The sequence below is a fragment of the Haliotis rubra genome, unplaced genomic scaffold (assembly GCF_003918875.1).
Source record: "Haliotis rubra isolate DU_JTF1 unplaced genomic scaffold, ASM391887v1 Scf27, whole genome shotgun sequence".
Lineage (NCBI taxonomy): Eukaryota > Metazoa > Mollusca > Gastropoda > Lepetellida > Haliotidae > Haliotis > Haliotis rubra.
In genome coordinates, this window is record NW_025766780.1 from 2,835,811 (window position 1) to 2,852,510 (window position 16,700).

General features: G+C 39.0%; 1 protein-coding gene across 3 annotated transcripts; it reads right to left on the reverse strand.

Annotated features, from left to right (window-relative positions):
* Positions 1-6,257: 6,257 nt before the first annotated feature.
* On the reverse strand, positions 6,258-16,559 carry LOC124280574 (deformed epidermal autoregulatory factor 1 homolog). 3 transcript variants are annotated; one of them, XM_046716546.1, is made up of 7 exons: positions 15,946-16,559; positions 13,673-13,881; positions 11,208-11,364; positions 10,291-10,416; positions 9,288-9,397; positions 7,287-7,418; positions 6,258-6,860 (listed from the first exon to the last, which is right to left on the reverse strand). In XM_046716546.1, the coding sequence occupies exons 1-7, from the start codon at positions 16,379-16,381 to the stop codon at positions 6,591-6,593; spliced, it is 1,440 nt and encodes a 479-aa protein (XP_046572502.1). In that variant the 5' UTR covers positions 16,382-16,559; the 3' UTR covers positions 6,258-6,590. The 3 variants fall into 3 exon arrangements, with proteins under 3 accessions (XP_046572502.1, XP_046572503.1, XP_046572504.1); XM_046716547.1 differs by having other exon boundaries at positions 6,260-6,860; positions 11,208-11,352; XM_046716548.1 differs by having other exon boundaries at positions 6,722-6,860; positions 7,186-7,418.
* Positions 16,560-16,700: the final 141 nt, after the last annotated feature.

Genomic DNA, 16,700 nt, shown 5'->3' on the forward strand with positions numbered 1-16,700 from the left:
CAGGCACTGGCTTTCTTCAGAATATTGAAACTCTCGTTCTGTTTTTTGTTCATGTTTTTTTTTCATCATTGATATTATATATAGACCTGTTTTGGAGGATCTGGTCCCTTCCAGGATCAAACCGCTCCATTCAGGGTCAAACCTCTCCCCGTGCACTCCTTTTATACATTCTGCAAAATGTATGACGAAAAGAACCTCCCAGCACTTGTTTATAACTTACTCAAACCCGTGAACTCAAGATTCAATGCAAAAATAATCCTTACCTCAAAAGCTCCATTAAATTAAAAACTTGAAAGATATTCATTAATAAAAGGTAATAATGAAATATCTAAGCAAGGTCATTTTTCTATCTGATTAGCTTGTATTCTAATCAATTTACTCTTAATTTTCATGCCATTTATGAATATATGAGTTCAATACAAACATTATTCAAGTGAAATCATTGATACCAACAGTTTACAAACATTCCATTCTGAACATGGAAACGTGTACACTGATGTCTTGACTTGATAATATTCCAGTTACTATCAGAATGAGGCGAGGTGAAATTGGGTTTAACGTCGTACTTGAGAATATTTGGCTCATATGACGACGTGCATGCGTGTGTATGTGTATGTGCGGCTGCTTGTACTATCAGAATGAACACATGGAATTCCAATTGCGATTTTTGTCCAGCGAGGAGGCTGGCCCCTGCTATAATTGAGTAAAAACACAAACAGAACCAATTTGTTGAATGAAAGCATTAAGAGAGGGAGCCAGTTTCATCCTGAAGGGAGGCTATATCTTGGCAGTCTGTAAATAATCCTGTGATCAACAGCATAAGCATCGATATGACATGTGTCAAGAATATATCAGTGTGCCTGACCACCTGATCTGGTTAGTCGCCCCAAGCATGGGTTGCTGAAGACCAGTTGTAACCCAGATCTTCAAGGATGAGGCAATAAAATGTTCCAGGCACACACTGTATCTTCCAAATTTAACACTAAAGTAGAAATCAAAATATTAGATGGATGATTATCTGTAATAAATCAATAACATTATCATCTTCGTAGTTGAATTCATGAAACATGAAATTTAACAATAATTCATTATCTTAATTGGGCTCTAAAACTTTACTGTGTCATATAAAATTAGGACTTTACCCTATAAATATGTGTTACATTCAAGCAAAATACCTGATGCAGCAAACAGTATGTAACAGGCTATAACATGTCAATTGCGTCTGTTAATCAAAACGTGAATGAAATGCACATGCTTTTAGTGGAGGGTCGTCTCATAACCCGTTTGAGCTACTGCCATCAAGATGGACAATCACTGGTTGGACATCACTCTGAGCAACCCAATCAACCTCACAGTATTCATTTTCAATCTTGATGACATGGTTTTCAACATTTGTCCATGTTTCACTGTCAATCCTTTCAAAAGCTTGCTGTACCAATCGTTTCACATCTGAAAGTTTGAACGTGCTGTTCTTTTTCGCCACGAAGTTCTTGCAATTCGCCCATATTAGTTCAATGGGGTTGAGTTCACAGTGTCTCACTGGAGTTCTCAGAACAACATGTCCCTGAGATCCAGCTAGAGCATCGGTTTGGTACTGTGGTTTAGGTTTGTTTACTTTTATTTGTTCAAGAAGTTTTGGCTTTGTGTCTCTGGCATCAAAAGAAACATCATGATCTTTCAACCAGGATTGCATCACACATCTTTTGCTGGCCATGGTTGGGGCAACTGTTGATTCCTACTTCACATTATGGTAAGAGGCGTTATCTAAAACAATGACGCTTGGGTTATGTAACTCTGGTAACAGTTGATGTTCCAGCCATTCCATGAAGACTTGAGAATTCATTTCCTTGTGATAGTCACCCTCACTGCTGTTAGCCTCGAAAACAAGATCACATCCTGGAATCAGTCCACAGTCTCTCCTACCCGCGTGTAATATGATGAGTCTTTTCCCTTTACCTGACGGTATATGAGGTGCAGGGGACATGTCACATGGCAGCCACATTCTATCTGTCGAATGATTTTTGTTCACCCACGTTTCAGCAGTATAAACAATGTCAAACCCCAGTTCTCTGTACTCACGTATCTGTCTCAGGTAGGCACATCTCTGATTGACCATAGTCTTTTTTTCTCCGAACAAATGTCTAATTTCTCCTCGTTTGGAATATTGGAACCCCATGTCCTTCAAAACACGTGTTAAAGTCCTGCTTGAAACACAAATAGTATCCCTAATTTCAAGTTGGATACGTTTGACAGTGGGAGGGATGCGGCTACGATAAAGCTTTTGAACTGCGCGCCTGATTATGGCCCTGTCAAAACTGTCAACCACTTTCTTTCTACCTCTCCGCTCTTTTGAGACGGTCCCTCCACTACCTTTCGTCGTCTGTTTATTGATGATGACTTGAGTCACAGATAGTCCCACAGCTCGGGCTGTTCTTGGCAATGCCCGATTCAAATTTACCATATTCTTCCCTAATTTCTTTTCCCACTAAAAGAAAGAACATACCCTCTTTATTACCTTCACAACTGATACGGGCATTGTTGTTCCTCTACCCATGTTGACAGCACGTGAGCGAGGACGTAACAAGCATGGATGTTGTAGTTTTTTTCAATAAACGCATAATAAACTTAGAAAAGTTTTTATTTCAGTAGGTTTCTCCCATTTATGTCATTTAGGTACTCATCTATGGCACAAGTAGATAGTGTTTTTATTTTTATGCTGATATATACAGATGTCCTTCTTTTTCAATCGATTATCTCCACGATATCTACCAAAAACATCATTCTATTTTACTGATCAATACTTTAGGTTACTAAATGACATTTTTCCACTTGTCATCCACTGAATGTCACAGGTCAGGCAAGTCAAGCATACTAATTACACATCACAGTGTTTTCCACACGAGACAAACAACACTGATATATTAACAATCAATCTCTTTATTCTGTATGAACATGAATGATATAATAAAATAGAAAAGGATAAGCCTTGTATTCAAACTGACTGATCCACTTAATTACAAAGAACCAGTTGAACAAGTCAATGCATGCCCAAAACCAAACAATCTCCTCAAAATATTAAAAAATGCCACAAACTGAATTGCTGTTGAGCTAGAATTGTTTTCTCCTTTATCCACTGGTTGTTAAGGCTTCCAAGTATTTATGTATCCCTGCATGGGCAGCAGCCTCTAGAATAGTGTCCGGTGATGTCTACAAAGAGGTATGATGTGGGTCCATTAATCTTGAAATTTGGGACATCCACATCAATTTCTTAAGACCGTAAGATTGACTTCTTTATGAAGACAATCCTGAATGCCTATGTGAATGTACCTTGAATAAATACAAGCCTACTTTGACAATATCCTTTGATGATTTTTTTTACGGTACACCAAAATGTATATTAAAACCCTGCTCTCTGAAAACCCCCTGTCTTGATGCAGTTTGACATTTTCACTATCCATGTTACACCTGACAAATTCTAGACATGCCCTTAAATTTCCCAAATTTGGCCCAAAAAAATTGTCCTATACCCTGCCATGTTATGATATTTTTCTAACCATAATCATACAAACATGTGGCTCCTATTGACAGTAAGCTGAAACAATAGACAACACAATAAGCGTTAAACTACAAGCTTCATGTTGATGAGTAGCACTTGAAAGTTCGACAGAGCAAAACACCAGTTTAAAAAATGAGTAAACATGAAACACAGCAGCAATATCATATTTCATTCAAAGAATACATGTTTCTGACCCCTTCATACACAAATAAATTTTCTTTTCCTGAAACACATGTTCTTTTTGTAACAAATTGATACAAGCAAAACAGATATCTTTAGTTTCTTGAGTAAAAACCCCAAAAATACCCCACCCACCCAAAAAAACAAAACAAACCCAACCCAACCCAAAACAAATATTTTCTTGATTTGTTCATTCTAAGTTAATATAATATATCATTTTCAGGTATATAAGTGCAAGAAAAACTCTAAACAAATTATTCTTTTAATGAATTATTTTCCAATCTGGCGACAATATTTCATTAAAATATCATAGAATTGTTTTAGTGATGAAATCTGCTCTACTTCAATAATGCTTGTATGTTTTCTGCAGAAATACTTAGTCATTAAAGAATCTTGTGTGTACAAATATCACAAAATATGATGAATGATGAATGAAATTACTTAAAACGCCACATTGAAAGATTAGAAGCATATTTACAGTCCATATTGTCAAGAAAAAATCATTAAAAGTTCACATGCCCTCTCCAGCATACAGATGTCATGTCATCCTTTCAAATGTAGGTAAAAAACTAATCAATAACACTTTTAAGGGCGCAACAAACAGTGGGGGCAACTAGTACTAACCCAGCATGCAGAATTGTATTAAACCTTTTAAAAGTAATTAAGTTAGGCTACATTTAAGTTCACTCGGATCAATTCATTGGTCTCTGCATGATTGGATCATTTGTTCAATTAACAGACAGGTTTTTTATTTCAATGATTAACTGACTGACTGAGTTTGGTTTTACGCCGCTTTTAGCAATATTCCAGCAACATCACGGCGGGGAACACCAGAAATGGGCTTCACACATTGTACCCATGTGGGGATTCGAACCTGGGTCTTCGGCGTCACGAGCCAATTTCAACGATTAAACTAGCTATACCTGCAACACTGCAACAGGGGACACATTTTCCACTTTAAAGGATCAGACTAAAATTGCCATCTTTATGTAACAGGGACTAATTGTTTGGTTGGCATTCTAGAAGTTGGCGAGTCAAAAAATGAAACATGCAACTTTATGGATGACAACTTCTCGTCAGCTTTTATCGCTCTATGCACAATAAACAAAATGTTGTCATCCATAAAGTTGTATGTTTCATATTTAACAGGGACTAATTTCACTTTCAAACAACTAGCCTTAACTAGTTTCTCAAACATTAGTAATCTGAAGAGAGACTAGATGTCTAGTTTCGCATCAGTGTGGATATTATAAGAACAGAACTAGCATGACAATGAAAAGATACTACCCTTAACATGCATGATTAAAGAGAAAGCTCATCACTATACGTTGTGTTTATGTGTGCGACACAAGCTATGATGCATATCCGTTTTTGCTACAAATGTCATAATACTGAGTAAATTTCTTATAGCTCCCAATCCCATGCCTGTTGGTTAGCTTGTAATGCTTACATGATTACCCATACCATGGATCAGTGTACCGAAATTTCATTCTCAACTTTCTGAGGAGGACACAAGTATATGAATGTGAGTCATAATTTGCATCCCATACATGGGGCTATTACCTCTCAGACTAACAGTGGATTGGAGTGGGCATGAAGACAACAGAACATCAAAACTTCAACCTATGCCTCAGAGCAATTAAATAAAGAATAAATGAAATATGATACTGGTAGGCAAAATGTACAGCACAAACTCAAGGGAAGTAACATCATACAAACTCTGACAAGCCCAACACAGGAGAACCCTCTCTAAATGCCTGTTAGGTCTACAGTCAAATGAATCTCAATGATACCGCAACACATAAATGAGTAAAAACATACTCCCAAGGCAGAGAATCAGACAAAAGACTTACGGGGTAATGACACAATCTATGTCAGTGATGAAGAAAAGCAGAGTCTTTACTATCTTGGGTGAGTTTTTTTTTTACCTCTTCTGGTTACTATATTGCAAATCTTTTTACACTGTGGAAAATAAGTACCCTTTCTTAGATTTACTTTGGACGTATCAATACCTCATAACTTTTCTCCTATTGCAACAAAAGAAGGAAAGTTTCTAAGCATGAATTGTCAAATACTGCTAGTCAAACCACTGCTATTAGGTTACTCTGAAATTTCACTGTAAAAGAATGATTTGAACTACTGGCACGAGACACAGCATTTGAAATTAACATTGGTCCTTAGGCCCAAAGCTGACTGAGAACCACTCAGACTCACAGCTTTTTTTCTGCAGGTCCTTATGGCCAACAACTTTTTCATCCCCAATAACTAAAGAGTATTATTTCCCTATTAAAATATAGGGCATACACATTCTGATCAGGACACACAACTTTTTATGGTTCTGGGTCCTTAGAATCTGCAGCTTTTTGGGGTCAAGGGCAAACACTGAGGAGAACCATTTAAATCACTGAGTTTCACAATAATATCAGAGTAGTCCTTGTCAATTTATGCATGAAAGACTGATTGACTGACTGAGCTTGGTTTTACGCCGCTTTTAGCAATATTCCAGCAACATCACGGCGGGGAACACCAGAAATGGGCTTCACACATTATACCCATGTGGGGATTCGAACCCGGGTCTTTGGCGTGACTAGCCAACCCATGAACCATTAGGCTACCCCACCGCCCCCATGCATGAAAGAAATACAACAGGAACGGAAATAGTGAAATAAACCCAGGACGAACTAAGGAGACATGATGAGAAGGGATTAATACTATGAACCGAGATCTGGATCAAGGACATGGAGGAGACCTGAATGCTGAAGCCTAACTGCAATTCCAAAACAGACACAGAAATATATATAGCAGGGTAGGAACATCAAGTACGCTTGTTTAACAACTGCTGAGCAGATGCAGTCTATTTCTCTTTATCTGAATCTTCTTCCTCCTCATCATCCACCTCATTACAGATGATATTCTCAATATTGTTTTGTGTGGTCTGGTGTGGCCATGTCACATTGTAGCTCACTTTATCTTCAGTCACAACAGTCACAGAGTCCAGTTTGTCACTCAATTCCGCCCTGCCCTGTACCAGGGCTTGCTGCACAGCCAAGTCTCTCTGAGCTCGTTCCTCCATCAGTACACGAGACAAGTTCATCTGAGCTTCAATTCTAGCAGCTTGCAAGGCCTGGAACCCATCGGTGAACACATTAGCTGATAACATTGATTTTATGATGCTTCAAAATGAAAATTGATCCATTTAGATGAAAGCTGCGAGAATTTTAACAGTTCACCAAACTTGGTGTTGATGCTATACAATGGAAAGAGTACATGATATGGAACATTTTCAGAGAAAAAAAATTGAACTTTGAACCATGCATTGATATTCTTTAGAAGAAAAGGAACTTTACACAAAATCACAGTGAGCCATTTTACAAAGTCAAGGAAAGAAGTAGAGCGAGTACTAGCCAGACAGGAGCCAATACTTGAATGTGTCTCCGTGCAGTGCTTACTAGATATCGGGGCGGACAGCAAAAGTGTAAGTGCCCTCGGCAGTATTAGAAGCAGTGGGGGCATAATAAAGTTTGTTTCCAGAATCCTGCTCATTCCAGACCTCTTGTTTCTCTTTCTCCATGTGAGCCCGAAGTTGCTGCAGAGCGTGATCTTTGCTGATAAGGCTCTGCTGCTTCACCTGCTCCAACATGGCCTTCAGACCCTGGGCTTGCTGAATCAAACTTGCGGTCATCTGCAAGTCAAGGACATCATTTTAGGGTCAAATTAACGGACAAAATTGAGAAAAATGCAGTAAAGAACAGCATATTTTCAGCTGCTTCGATCATTATTTGAACTGTATTGTGGCACGTAAACCTGGCAAGGGATCATAGGTGGATGTTGTGGGGAAGGGGGAAGGGTGTGCAGGGGTGCTCACCTCCCCCCCTCCTGAAAGTTTATTAAATGACCAATGAAACTCGTGAAAATGGGTGACAACGATCTGCGCTTGCACGCACGCACACACACACACACACACACCTGCCAAGAGGCGTCTACTTCATCATAATACTGTGTACTGCTGACAAATACTTGAAGCTGGTGATAGAGATCTGCAGAGGGATCAATGTTAGACATGTTTTCCTCCTAGCATCATCTGTAACAAGCTTGGATGCAGTCTGTGGAATTGACAGCCCATGTCTCATGTCAGGATTGTGGTGATGCCTGGGATACAACAAGCTTCAGCCTCTTACAACAAACTGTCAATCAACCCATAACACTGAGACACAGCATCCAGAATAGATCATGATGAGCAGTTAATCCAAACTTGTTGAAGTTGTGTGCAGCCTCTTCAACTCCACAGGTCCAATCTCAGAGGTTGACACATCTCAGATTAGAAACCCCAAACATGCTGATAAGCACCATCAACCACACAATGAATTTTCTTTTTCATCCGGCATTTCCTCATGCAAGAAACTGGACACTTCACAAGACACACAATGTTCTCAACTGACAGAGTGCATCCGTGTCAGCATGTGCAGTGTCGTGCGTGTGTGACAGCCCAGTCCTGGGTCATTTTGGAACTCATACTTACACTTCTTGTCCCTGTTGCTCATGCAGGGGGAGAGAGAGAGAGAGAAAAGAGGGCACATGATCCTCCGTTCGGCATGAGAGCGGGGTCAGATACTATCTAGCAAGAACTTGTTTACACATCTGATTCAAGTCTTGTAATTGTACATCACTCCCCAGCACTCATAGGTAAGAGCAGTTTAGTGAAATCCAATTCCACATTCAAACCACAATTCAATTCAATATTGATTATGATAACGTCAGCATGATCAGCAGAATTCAAATAAGTTAAGGTACATTTAGACAACTGGGCTGTTTTATTTTACGTGCAGCAAAACTACATATAATTATATGAAACAAAAGTTAATGACTTTAGCTACCTTATGACCTTGACCCTAACATCAACCTATAACATATCTGCATATTACTTCTCTTGTGCCAAGCTCATACAGACATTTCATACCAACATGAAGATTGTTGATGCACAAAAGGAATCAAGGATGAACTTTCCTGTGACCTTGAACTTCATGCAGGTCAGTCAAAACAACAACCTGGATGATAACCAAAAGGATGAGATCATAACAGGGAGTATTTATTTACTTCATCACATATACATGTTTCAAGGCTATTTCTGAAGCCATTGCCAATTCATGCATCCAGTAGCCCTAAAATGGATATGTATTGAAGCACTTGTTATCCTTCAAACTCCTTGTCATTGATCCATTCTTCAAAATACATAAATACCTAAAAACACTATCAAAATGCAGAGTGTAGAATGAGAGTGGGGTCAGATACTATCTAGCAAGAACTTGTTTACATGTGAGATTCAAGTCTTGTAATTGTACATCACTCCCCAGTAATGACAACTGTAGGAGGAATACCACTTGAATTTCAAACTCAAAGTATTAAAACCACAGTAGAACCAAAATTGAAACCATAAAGATTCAGGAGATGATTATGATAGGATCAGGAAACATACAATGAATTCCATGTTAATTTTTACAACTGGATTGTTTATGACTTGACACTGAAACTAAGTGTGATTAAAGGTTGTCACCTCTTCCAGCTGCCACCATTGCTTCTGCTCTGAAACATCCATGGACACCACAGTGGCTGTCTGGTTCTTGGGGTTGGGAGCAATGGCGATTGGAGTCATCACCACTGCATCTGTACCAGAACAAGACCATGGTCTCAGATCTTAAGACACTTCAACATGCACACTTATTAAAAATCTCTCATCATCTTCAGCAAGAATGTGGGATTGGAAACCCATAAAGACTGGATTTTGGCATGTCTAAGTAAACACAACTCTGTACTGTCAATTCCAGCACCTAGGCCAGGTCAAATACTGCATGTTGCAACGAATAATTTCTTACATCGTGGAATAAGAGGTTGTTACATGACAGTTTCCCTTTCGCCAGTCATATCAGCCCAAGACTACCATATTAGCCCTTGTAGGTCCGAGGGCTGATATGGTAGTCTCAGACTGATATGACTGGAAAAAGGGAAACTGTCATATCATAACCTTTGTATTATAGGAATGTAATAAACCAGGCTCTGTCTATTGAAGTTTTAAGCGTTTTTCGGCCTGAGGGCTGATATGGCTGGTATGCATTTTCGGGAGCGGGTGGTCAATATGGATGTATTTTATGGGCAATATGGTCCATATTATCTATAGGCATATGATAATAAGGGGTTACTATATGACAGTTTTCCTTTCGCCAGTCATATCAGCCCGAGGTCCGAAGGGTCATATCATACTGTTTTATCATGTACGTATGAATAATATGGACCATATGGCACATACATGGGACATGACATATGCAACTGTATCAACAATACAGCAAAACTAATGTCTCATATCATATCAATAGACTTAATGTTAATAGAATCAAAACACATTTCGGTCAAAGTCAACATTTACTAGAAAATAACGGTCCCAAGAAAGTCAGAGTTATTTCTTTTTACCTTAACCCTTATTTGATTATCAGGCTGAATCCATGGCAAAATCGATATGGATCTCTGCAAATTGTATTATCAAAACATGAAGCATCTCCTACCTCCAGCTGTCACAATGTTGCCAGCACTATCAGTGGTGACGATGTGCACCGTTTCTCCATTCTCTGCGTTCGCCACGGTGATGGATCGACTCAGGGCTTGTCCGTTACCAATAGATACAACCACACCTGATAAATTAAAAGCACAAAATATGTCAGCGCTGAAGTGATGTCAAAACAATGACACAAAAAAAATATACCGTGTTAACTGAGACAAGCAGAGATTTTCCCAAGATAAGAAAGTCAGTGGTAATGGTATCGTCAAAGTTACGTTACGAGTGAATGCTTTAACCACTGGGCTATCCCACTGCCGCCCCATGCATATAAAGAACGTTGACATCACTGGATATGGCAGGGGTGGGAATAACTTTAAAATTGCTGGTGTACTCCGCTACAGTTGCACCTGTAAAATCCCTTGCCCTGATAATTTTTCCACTATACCGCCAATTTTCTTGTTGATTTTTTAAATAAACAACATAATTAACATTGGAAAGTCAACTGGACACCGGTACAGCGAAATATACAAATTTGCTCGCCCGACAGAAAAAAACACAGGACTGGGATGTCGGGCAATGGGTTATTTCCACCCCTGTATGGCTGCCACATTTCTCACCTATACCATGCGTATCGGTTTATATCGTCAATAAATATTATGTACACTTTCTGGAGTCAAGCAATGAAGTGTTATATTTGTGAAGTAATAATTTCATAACATATGGAAAAGTAGTGACATATTAACTTCGCCTGAACAATATCTATTCTGCCTTGTGGGATGCATATTTTTTATCTGGACGAATACATGATTCTGAACAGAACTTTAGGTCATGCTATTGATTTGCATGTTAAAATCTTTTCAGGACAGACATCAAAACAGACAGCAGATGAGTAAGCAATCAACCATATTTGTCAAATGTCATTACCTTCTTTGGTCATGTGACTAGCAGAAACAGCAGGAGGTGACTTGGCTGATGAAGGCCGCACTTTTTTGGGTGGTGGTGAAGGGGGACCACTCTCACTATCCTTCTTTCGCCTTTTATACGGCACAAATAATCTCACTGGACCAGTCTGAAAAGGAACCTGTAGAAATGCTAATATACTGATAGATCCTTCCAGCTTCCAGTATACCTAACAGCCTGATTAGCTTACGGTCGGACTGCTCATACTGGTTGACGTTCAACATCCCAAAGATTTAAATGTAGGCAGTTTTTCACTCAAGTGATCATGGTGATGGGGATCTTGTTTGGGCTCCTGTATACCAATAGTATGCGTACCCTCTATCAAATGTAACAATTATTATGCCCCATGATTGTGATGATTAACTATTTACAGAAATAGCTCTATCTCTAGTTTGATCATGTTATGCTAATATCCATATATGACCTTGTCACAATCATAGCATGTATGCACTAACATGACAGAGAAAACAATTGATGCATGCTTCTCAAAAGCTTTTACTGATTGAAATGTTTGTTTTTTAAGTCTGTGTTATCATCCATTATGACTTAAGAAAGAAAGGGAGGGAGGGAAAGACACAAAGTGCCAAAGAACTTTTGCTCCTTTTGCTTTTCTTTGACTTAACACTGAAGTCAGCTGTTCTTAAAAAAATATATTTGAGGGATGTCCTTTGACATAAAGTGCTTAAACTTATTGATGCTAACTTCTGTATTGTGAGAATGATGAGAAACACTATGTTTCATAGTATATTCTTAGTCCTTCATGAAAGCTCGGAAGCAGTGAGCCTAAATACGTCAGTGACTGACATAGTGCTTAATTTGAGTGCCATTGCATGGTAAATGTTGAAATGACACAGATGATATATTTTCACAATGCAATTGGGGCATGCCTAAAATTATACAAATAATTCTCACCATTATTCATTTAATGGACAATGCCATAAATTTTTACATTTCACAACCGATATTTGCACCTCATCAATCTGGCACTCTCAATCTCACAGCTTAACATAGGCACTCCAATTTTGAATGCCAGTGCACCTGACAGTAAATCCTGTTTTGGATGATCGCACCGTTTCTGTGTTAGTTTAAGAGTCCAGGACAAATAAACCATAACAATTCTTGCAGTCATGATTAGTGGTGTTCCGATTAATTGAAATAATCGAAGATTGATCGCAGTGACCAAACGACCAAGCAATCGATCACATTTTGTCATAATCGCACATAAACGATTTTGGAACTACTGTTTTAGTCTTTGAAATACTTGCACTGGAACATATTGTTGAAGTTGTCAGGGCCTGAAAACGTGTTTAATTCTTAGAAAACTCGCTTCACTAACTGAAAAGCCATGACTGAATATTTCTTGAAGACTCCGGGAAGTTTATGTTCATGATATATTAGTCATCACTTTAAAGTAGCAAGTTGCATCATGTTATACATATCTGCAATAACAACCTGGATAGGAAAATCTGAAAAATGACGCCAACCAATTTTTTTCGATGATTGTTCATTGGAAATGAAGCAATCATCAATTGTGAGATTTCAACCAATTCCCAACACTAATCATGATAGTGTTCAGGAAATCCAGCTCTCAAGTTTCCAGGTTTATATGATGTTTATTGACATATTAACAATAAATTGAGCCAACACATAAATTTTGCCTGGGTGTATGTATCACTTCTAAATGCTAGGGCAGCAACGAACCCACTAATACAAATAAAATATTATACATGCCATGATTACAGGGTTACAATTATGAATATTTTCCCCGAACACCACAACACATCACCAGTTGATGTTTTACTCATTATATTCGATCAAATGATGACCAAGTATATTATCAGACATGTTTTGACTATTGACAGTGTTCATTTGTCACAAAAGTGACCAATTACCACATTACTGTCCATAAAATAATTCAAATATTTATCTGTGGTGACCATTATGCTGCCTGGGTTGGATATATTCCATTTCACTCATCTCACTTTCATAAATAACAAATTCAAGTATAAAACTCCTAATAAATTCATTCAATTCACATGACTGCAAATAATGAATTAAATTCATGAAGGAAAATGATCTGATTCATGAATATGTCTTCCAAAACATCTGAGTGAGTGAGTGAGTTTAGTTTTAAGCCGCGCACTCAGCAATATTCCAACTATATGGCGGCGGTCTGTAAATAATTGAGTCTGGACCAGACAATTCAGTGATCAACAGCATGAGCATCGATCTGAGCAATTGGGAACCGATGACATTTGTCAACCAAGTCAGCGAGCCTGACCACCCGATCCAGTTAGTCGCATCTTACGACAAGCATAGTCGCCTTTTGTGGCAAGCATGGGTTGCTGAAGACCTATTCTACCCCGGATCTTCACGGGCCCCAAAACATCTGAAGGTCACATGACAAGAGAGACTGTGTTTAAACTCACCACTGACTCATCATCACAGCATGCAGCACATGTACAGGAGGTAGCATGGGGCTGAAGGATGCCGTCTTCAATCAAACACTGTAATGTTCTACCACCGTATCGTATACTGCGCTTCCAGTCTTTGCTGCTGGCTCTACCACTCATAGACTCAAACTCATTGGGGGTAAACCACTGATTCTCTGGGGTCCTGATACACTTCCCTCTCCCACCTAGAACACAAAATGAATTGACACAGTTGAGCTGACATACTCCTCACCTGGCTAACTAATCATCAATCATGTTGCCTAGTTTCTATTCACCTGGACAACCTTACATACTTATGTCCACATACATATACTGAATCGCTCTTATGTTACTAACAATGGAAGAAATTCTTTTGCAGTCACTTTTGCCCTGCTCTGCTGGTAAAATATGGTTTTACAATTAACAATATATAGAATATTAACAAGAAAGTATAACCTGCCATCTTTCAGTGTTGTCATTTTCATGACTTCGGCAAGGGATCAGAATGGATTGTTGTCACTATTATGATGATTACGGAGGTTTGGACCTATTCTTCAGCTTAAACACCTTGAAAGGTATGAGACTGTCGCATACCTTCATACAACGGCAGACTTCTGGCTTTAATGATCACTGTTAAAGTTTCGTCTAATGAAATACCATGGACATAAACATAATAAAGTTTAAGCCATGACAGCAAATAAAACAAACAGTAACATTTAAAAATTTAAATTGCTTTCTTTAACTTATCCTCTTCCAACTTTCAGTTGCTCACTGCTCTTCATGTCAAACATTCACTAACCACTTTTACAGTCTGCATGGTCAGTGCCAAATCTTTTTTGAGTTTACTAGTTTACTAGCCTGAAAATGTCTTTTGGCATAATATTCAATATATTATAGTCTTAGTTTAGGGATCAGAGTAATGTGATCTTACTGGACCAGAAGACATTTTGATAGACTTAGTTTCAGGATAAAAGTCGCAGACTGTGCCTGTAAATTTTGTTGTCAATGGGGCCTTTCAATACTCTAAAAATTGCATACAAAAGCTATTTGGGGGAAGCCTTTACTATCCTCAATCATTGTCTGAAGTCACTTTAAGCAGGGAGATAATAATATCAAAGTTCAGCCGTTGCTTTTGATGATTTAATTTCATTGGGCACTTTCAGTGATCACTCTTGATTAAATCTGTCATCTATTAACATATTTCCCCATCATAACTTGCCTTATAAACAGGACTCGGAAAGACAACTTTGACAATGGGCTATTTTCAGGATTATTAGCCATTTTCTGAATTTAGAATGGGCTACTGCCCTTGTATCAATAGTAAACTTCAAAATCTTAATGGGCCATTTTTTATTCTAATGTGCAAAATTGCCTATGCCTTTCCCAATCCCTGGCTGTAAGCTATAGTTATTCTTGGCTCTTATGCCCAGCTTTCGAAATTTGCTCACTTTGGAAACCATATCTTAGACACTTTGACCATTAAAATGAGCAGTGCTGTGGTTAACATTGAGATAACACTGCGACCACACAGGCTAAACCTCGGGATCAAAAAGGGGCGTTTGACAGGTAAAGGCAAATCACTTCCCTTGGGATTGAAAAGGAGTGTTTGGCAAGAAATCAATGTCAGTTCCAGAAAGATTGAAAAGGGGTGGTGGATAGTAAAAGTGCGTCAACTTTGCAGAACCATAGAGGGACCATCTTCGACATGAGAGTCCAATCAAGCAAAAGCTTGGGTATATGGAGAGAGAGGTAACGCTGTAGCGCTGTAACTGTGCCACCTGTAAATTAACTGCCCGTGTGTAATCAAGGGGGGGAAGACTGACTGACTGACTGAGTTTAGTTTTACGCCGCTTTTAGCAATATTCCAGCAATATCACGGCAGGGGACACCAGAAATGGGCTTAACACATTGTGCCCATGTGGGGAATCGAACCCGGGTCTTCGGCGTGACGAGCCAACGCTTTAACCACTAGGCTATCCCACCGCCCCAAGGGGGGGAAGAGGTTCTGACATATTGACAATGACAGTTAGGTTGACCGATGAGGATCCAAATCCATGCAATCTTACTGCAAATCACCCAGCACCACCAGACTGTACTTCCTAATGTGGTAAATTGCTACAATGGCAAGTACAAAATATTTAAAATACTCCATATGTTTGACTAACAATAGCTTTCACCCCAAGTTTTTTATGTAACTGGGTTATCTGAGATCACCTAAGATCCCTTTCCTGCAGGGGTGGTTTACACAAGTTCTCCAAGTTGATATGTACCTGATCCAAACTTTGCTTTGTGCAGTTCTCCGTTTGTGTTCTTGCATCTAACTGGCAAAACTTCTGAATGCACTGAACTGTCCCACTGATATCTAAAGCCCCTTTCCTTGCTTTGAGGCGTGGCTGGGGTTGGAGGGGGGAGAGGGGTGGTGGGAGTCTTCAACTCGGTCGGTGAGGAATCCACATTCAATGTTTGATCGTGAATGACAATATGTGTCGTTTTGATGCCAGCTGCCTCTTGCAGCTGTTCTGCTGTAAGAAGACCTTGGGATGTTGCAACGAATACGTGATCAGCCGCTATTGCGCCATGAGGTGCTGATATTGTTGTGGTACCAGCGTGGTTATCGTTGCCGCCTTCGCCATTTTGTTGTTGATCTTCGGCGAAGGCCGAATCGTCAGTATTCGGTAGTTCCTCGGAAATATCGACTTCGGACATTGTGGTCGAAAACGGTCAATCAAAACGGTTTTGCACACATCTTGGTGGTGCTTGTGCAAAGAACAACATTAATAGAACATTTTTCTTACATTCAATACCGATAAAAGTGGACGAATAGCTGAAACAACATAAATTTTGGAGTGACCTCGGTCATTTCCGTTCTTTGACGAAATATGGCGGAAAATCGAACGAAGTGCCCATAGTCTCTAACACATATATTTATTTAGTTTGTATTGCACATTCATTTGATAATAAATAATGGCTCACACCAATAAGGTAATATTTATGGCTTCTGTATCTACACATATCATTTGAATAA

Coding starts and splice junctions, on each gene's coding strand:
- LOC124280574 (XM_046716546.1), bottom strand. CDS start 16,381: ATGTCCGAAGTCGATATTTCCGAGGAACTACCGAATACTGACGATTCG. Junction 9,398..10,290: donor CAACATTGTGACAGCTGGAG/GTAGGAGATGCT, acceptor GTTCTGGTACAG/ATGCAGTGGTGATGACTCCA. Junction 6,861..7,286: donor TGGAGAAAGAGAAACAAGAG/GTCTGGAATGAG, acceptor GATGGGTTCCAG/GCCTTGCAAGCTGCTAGAAT.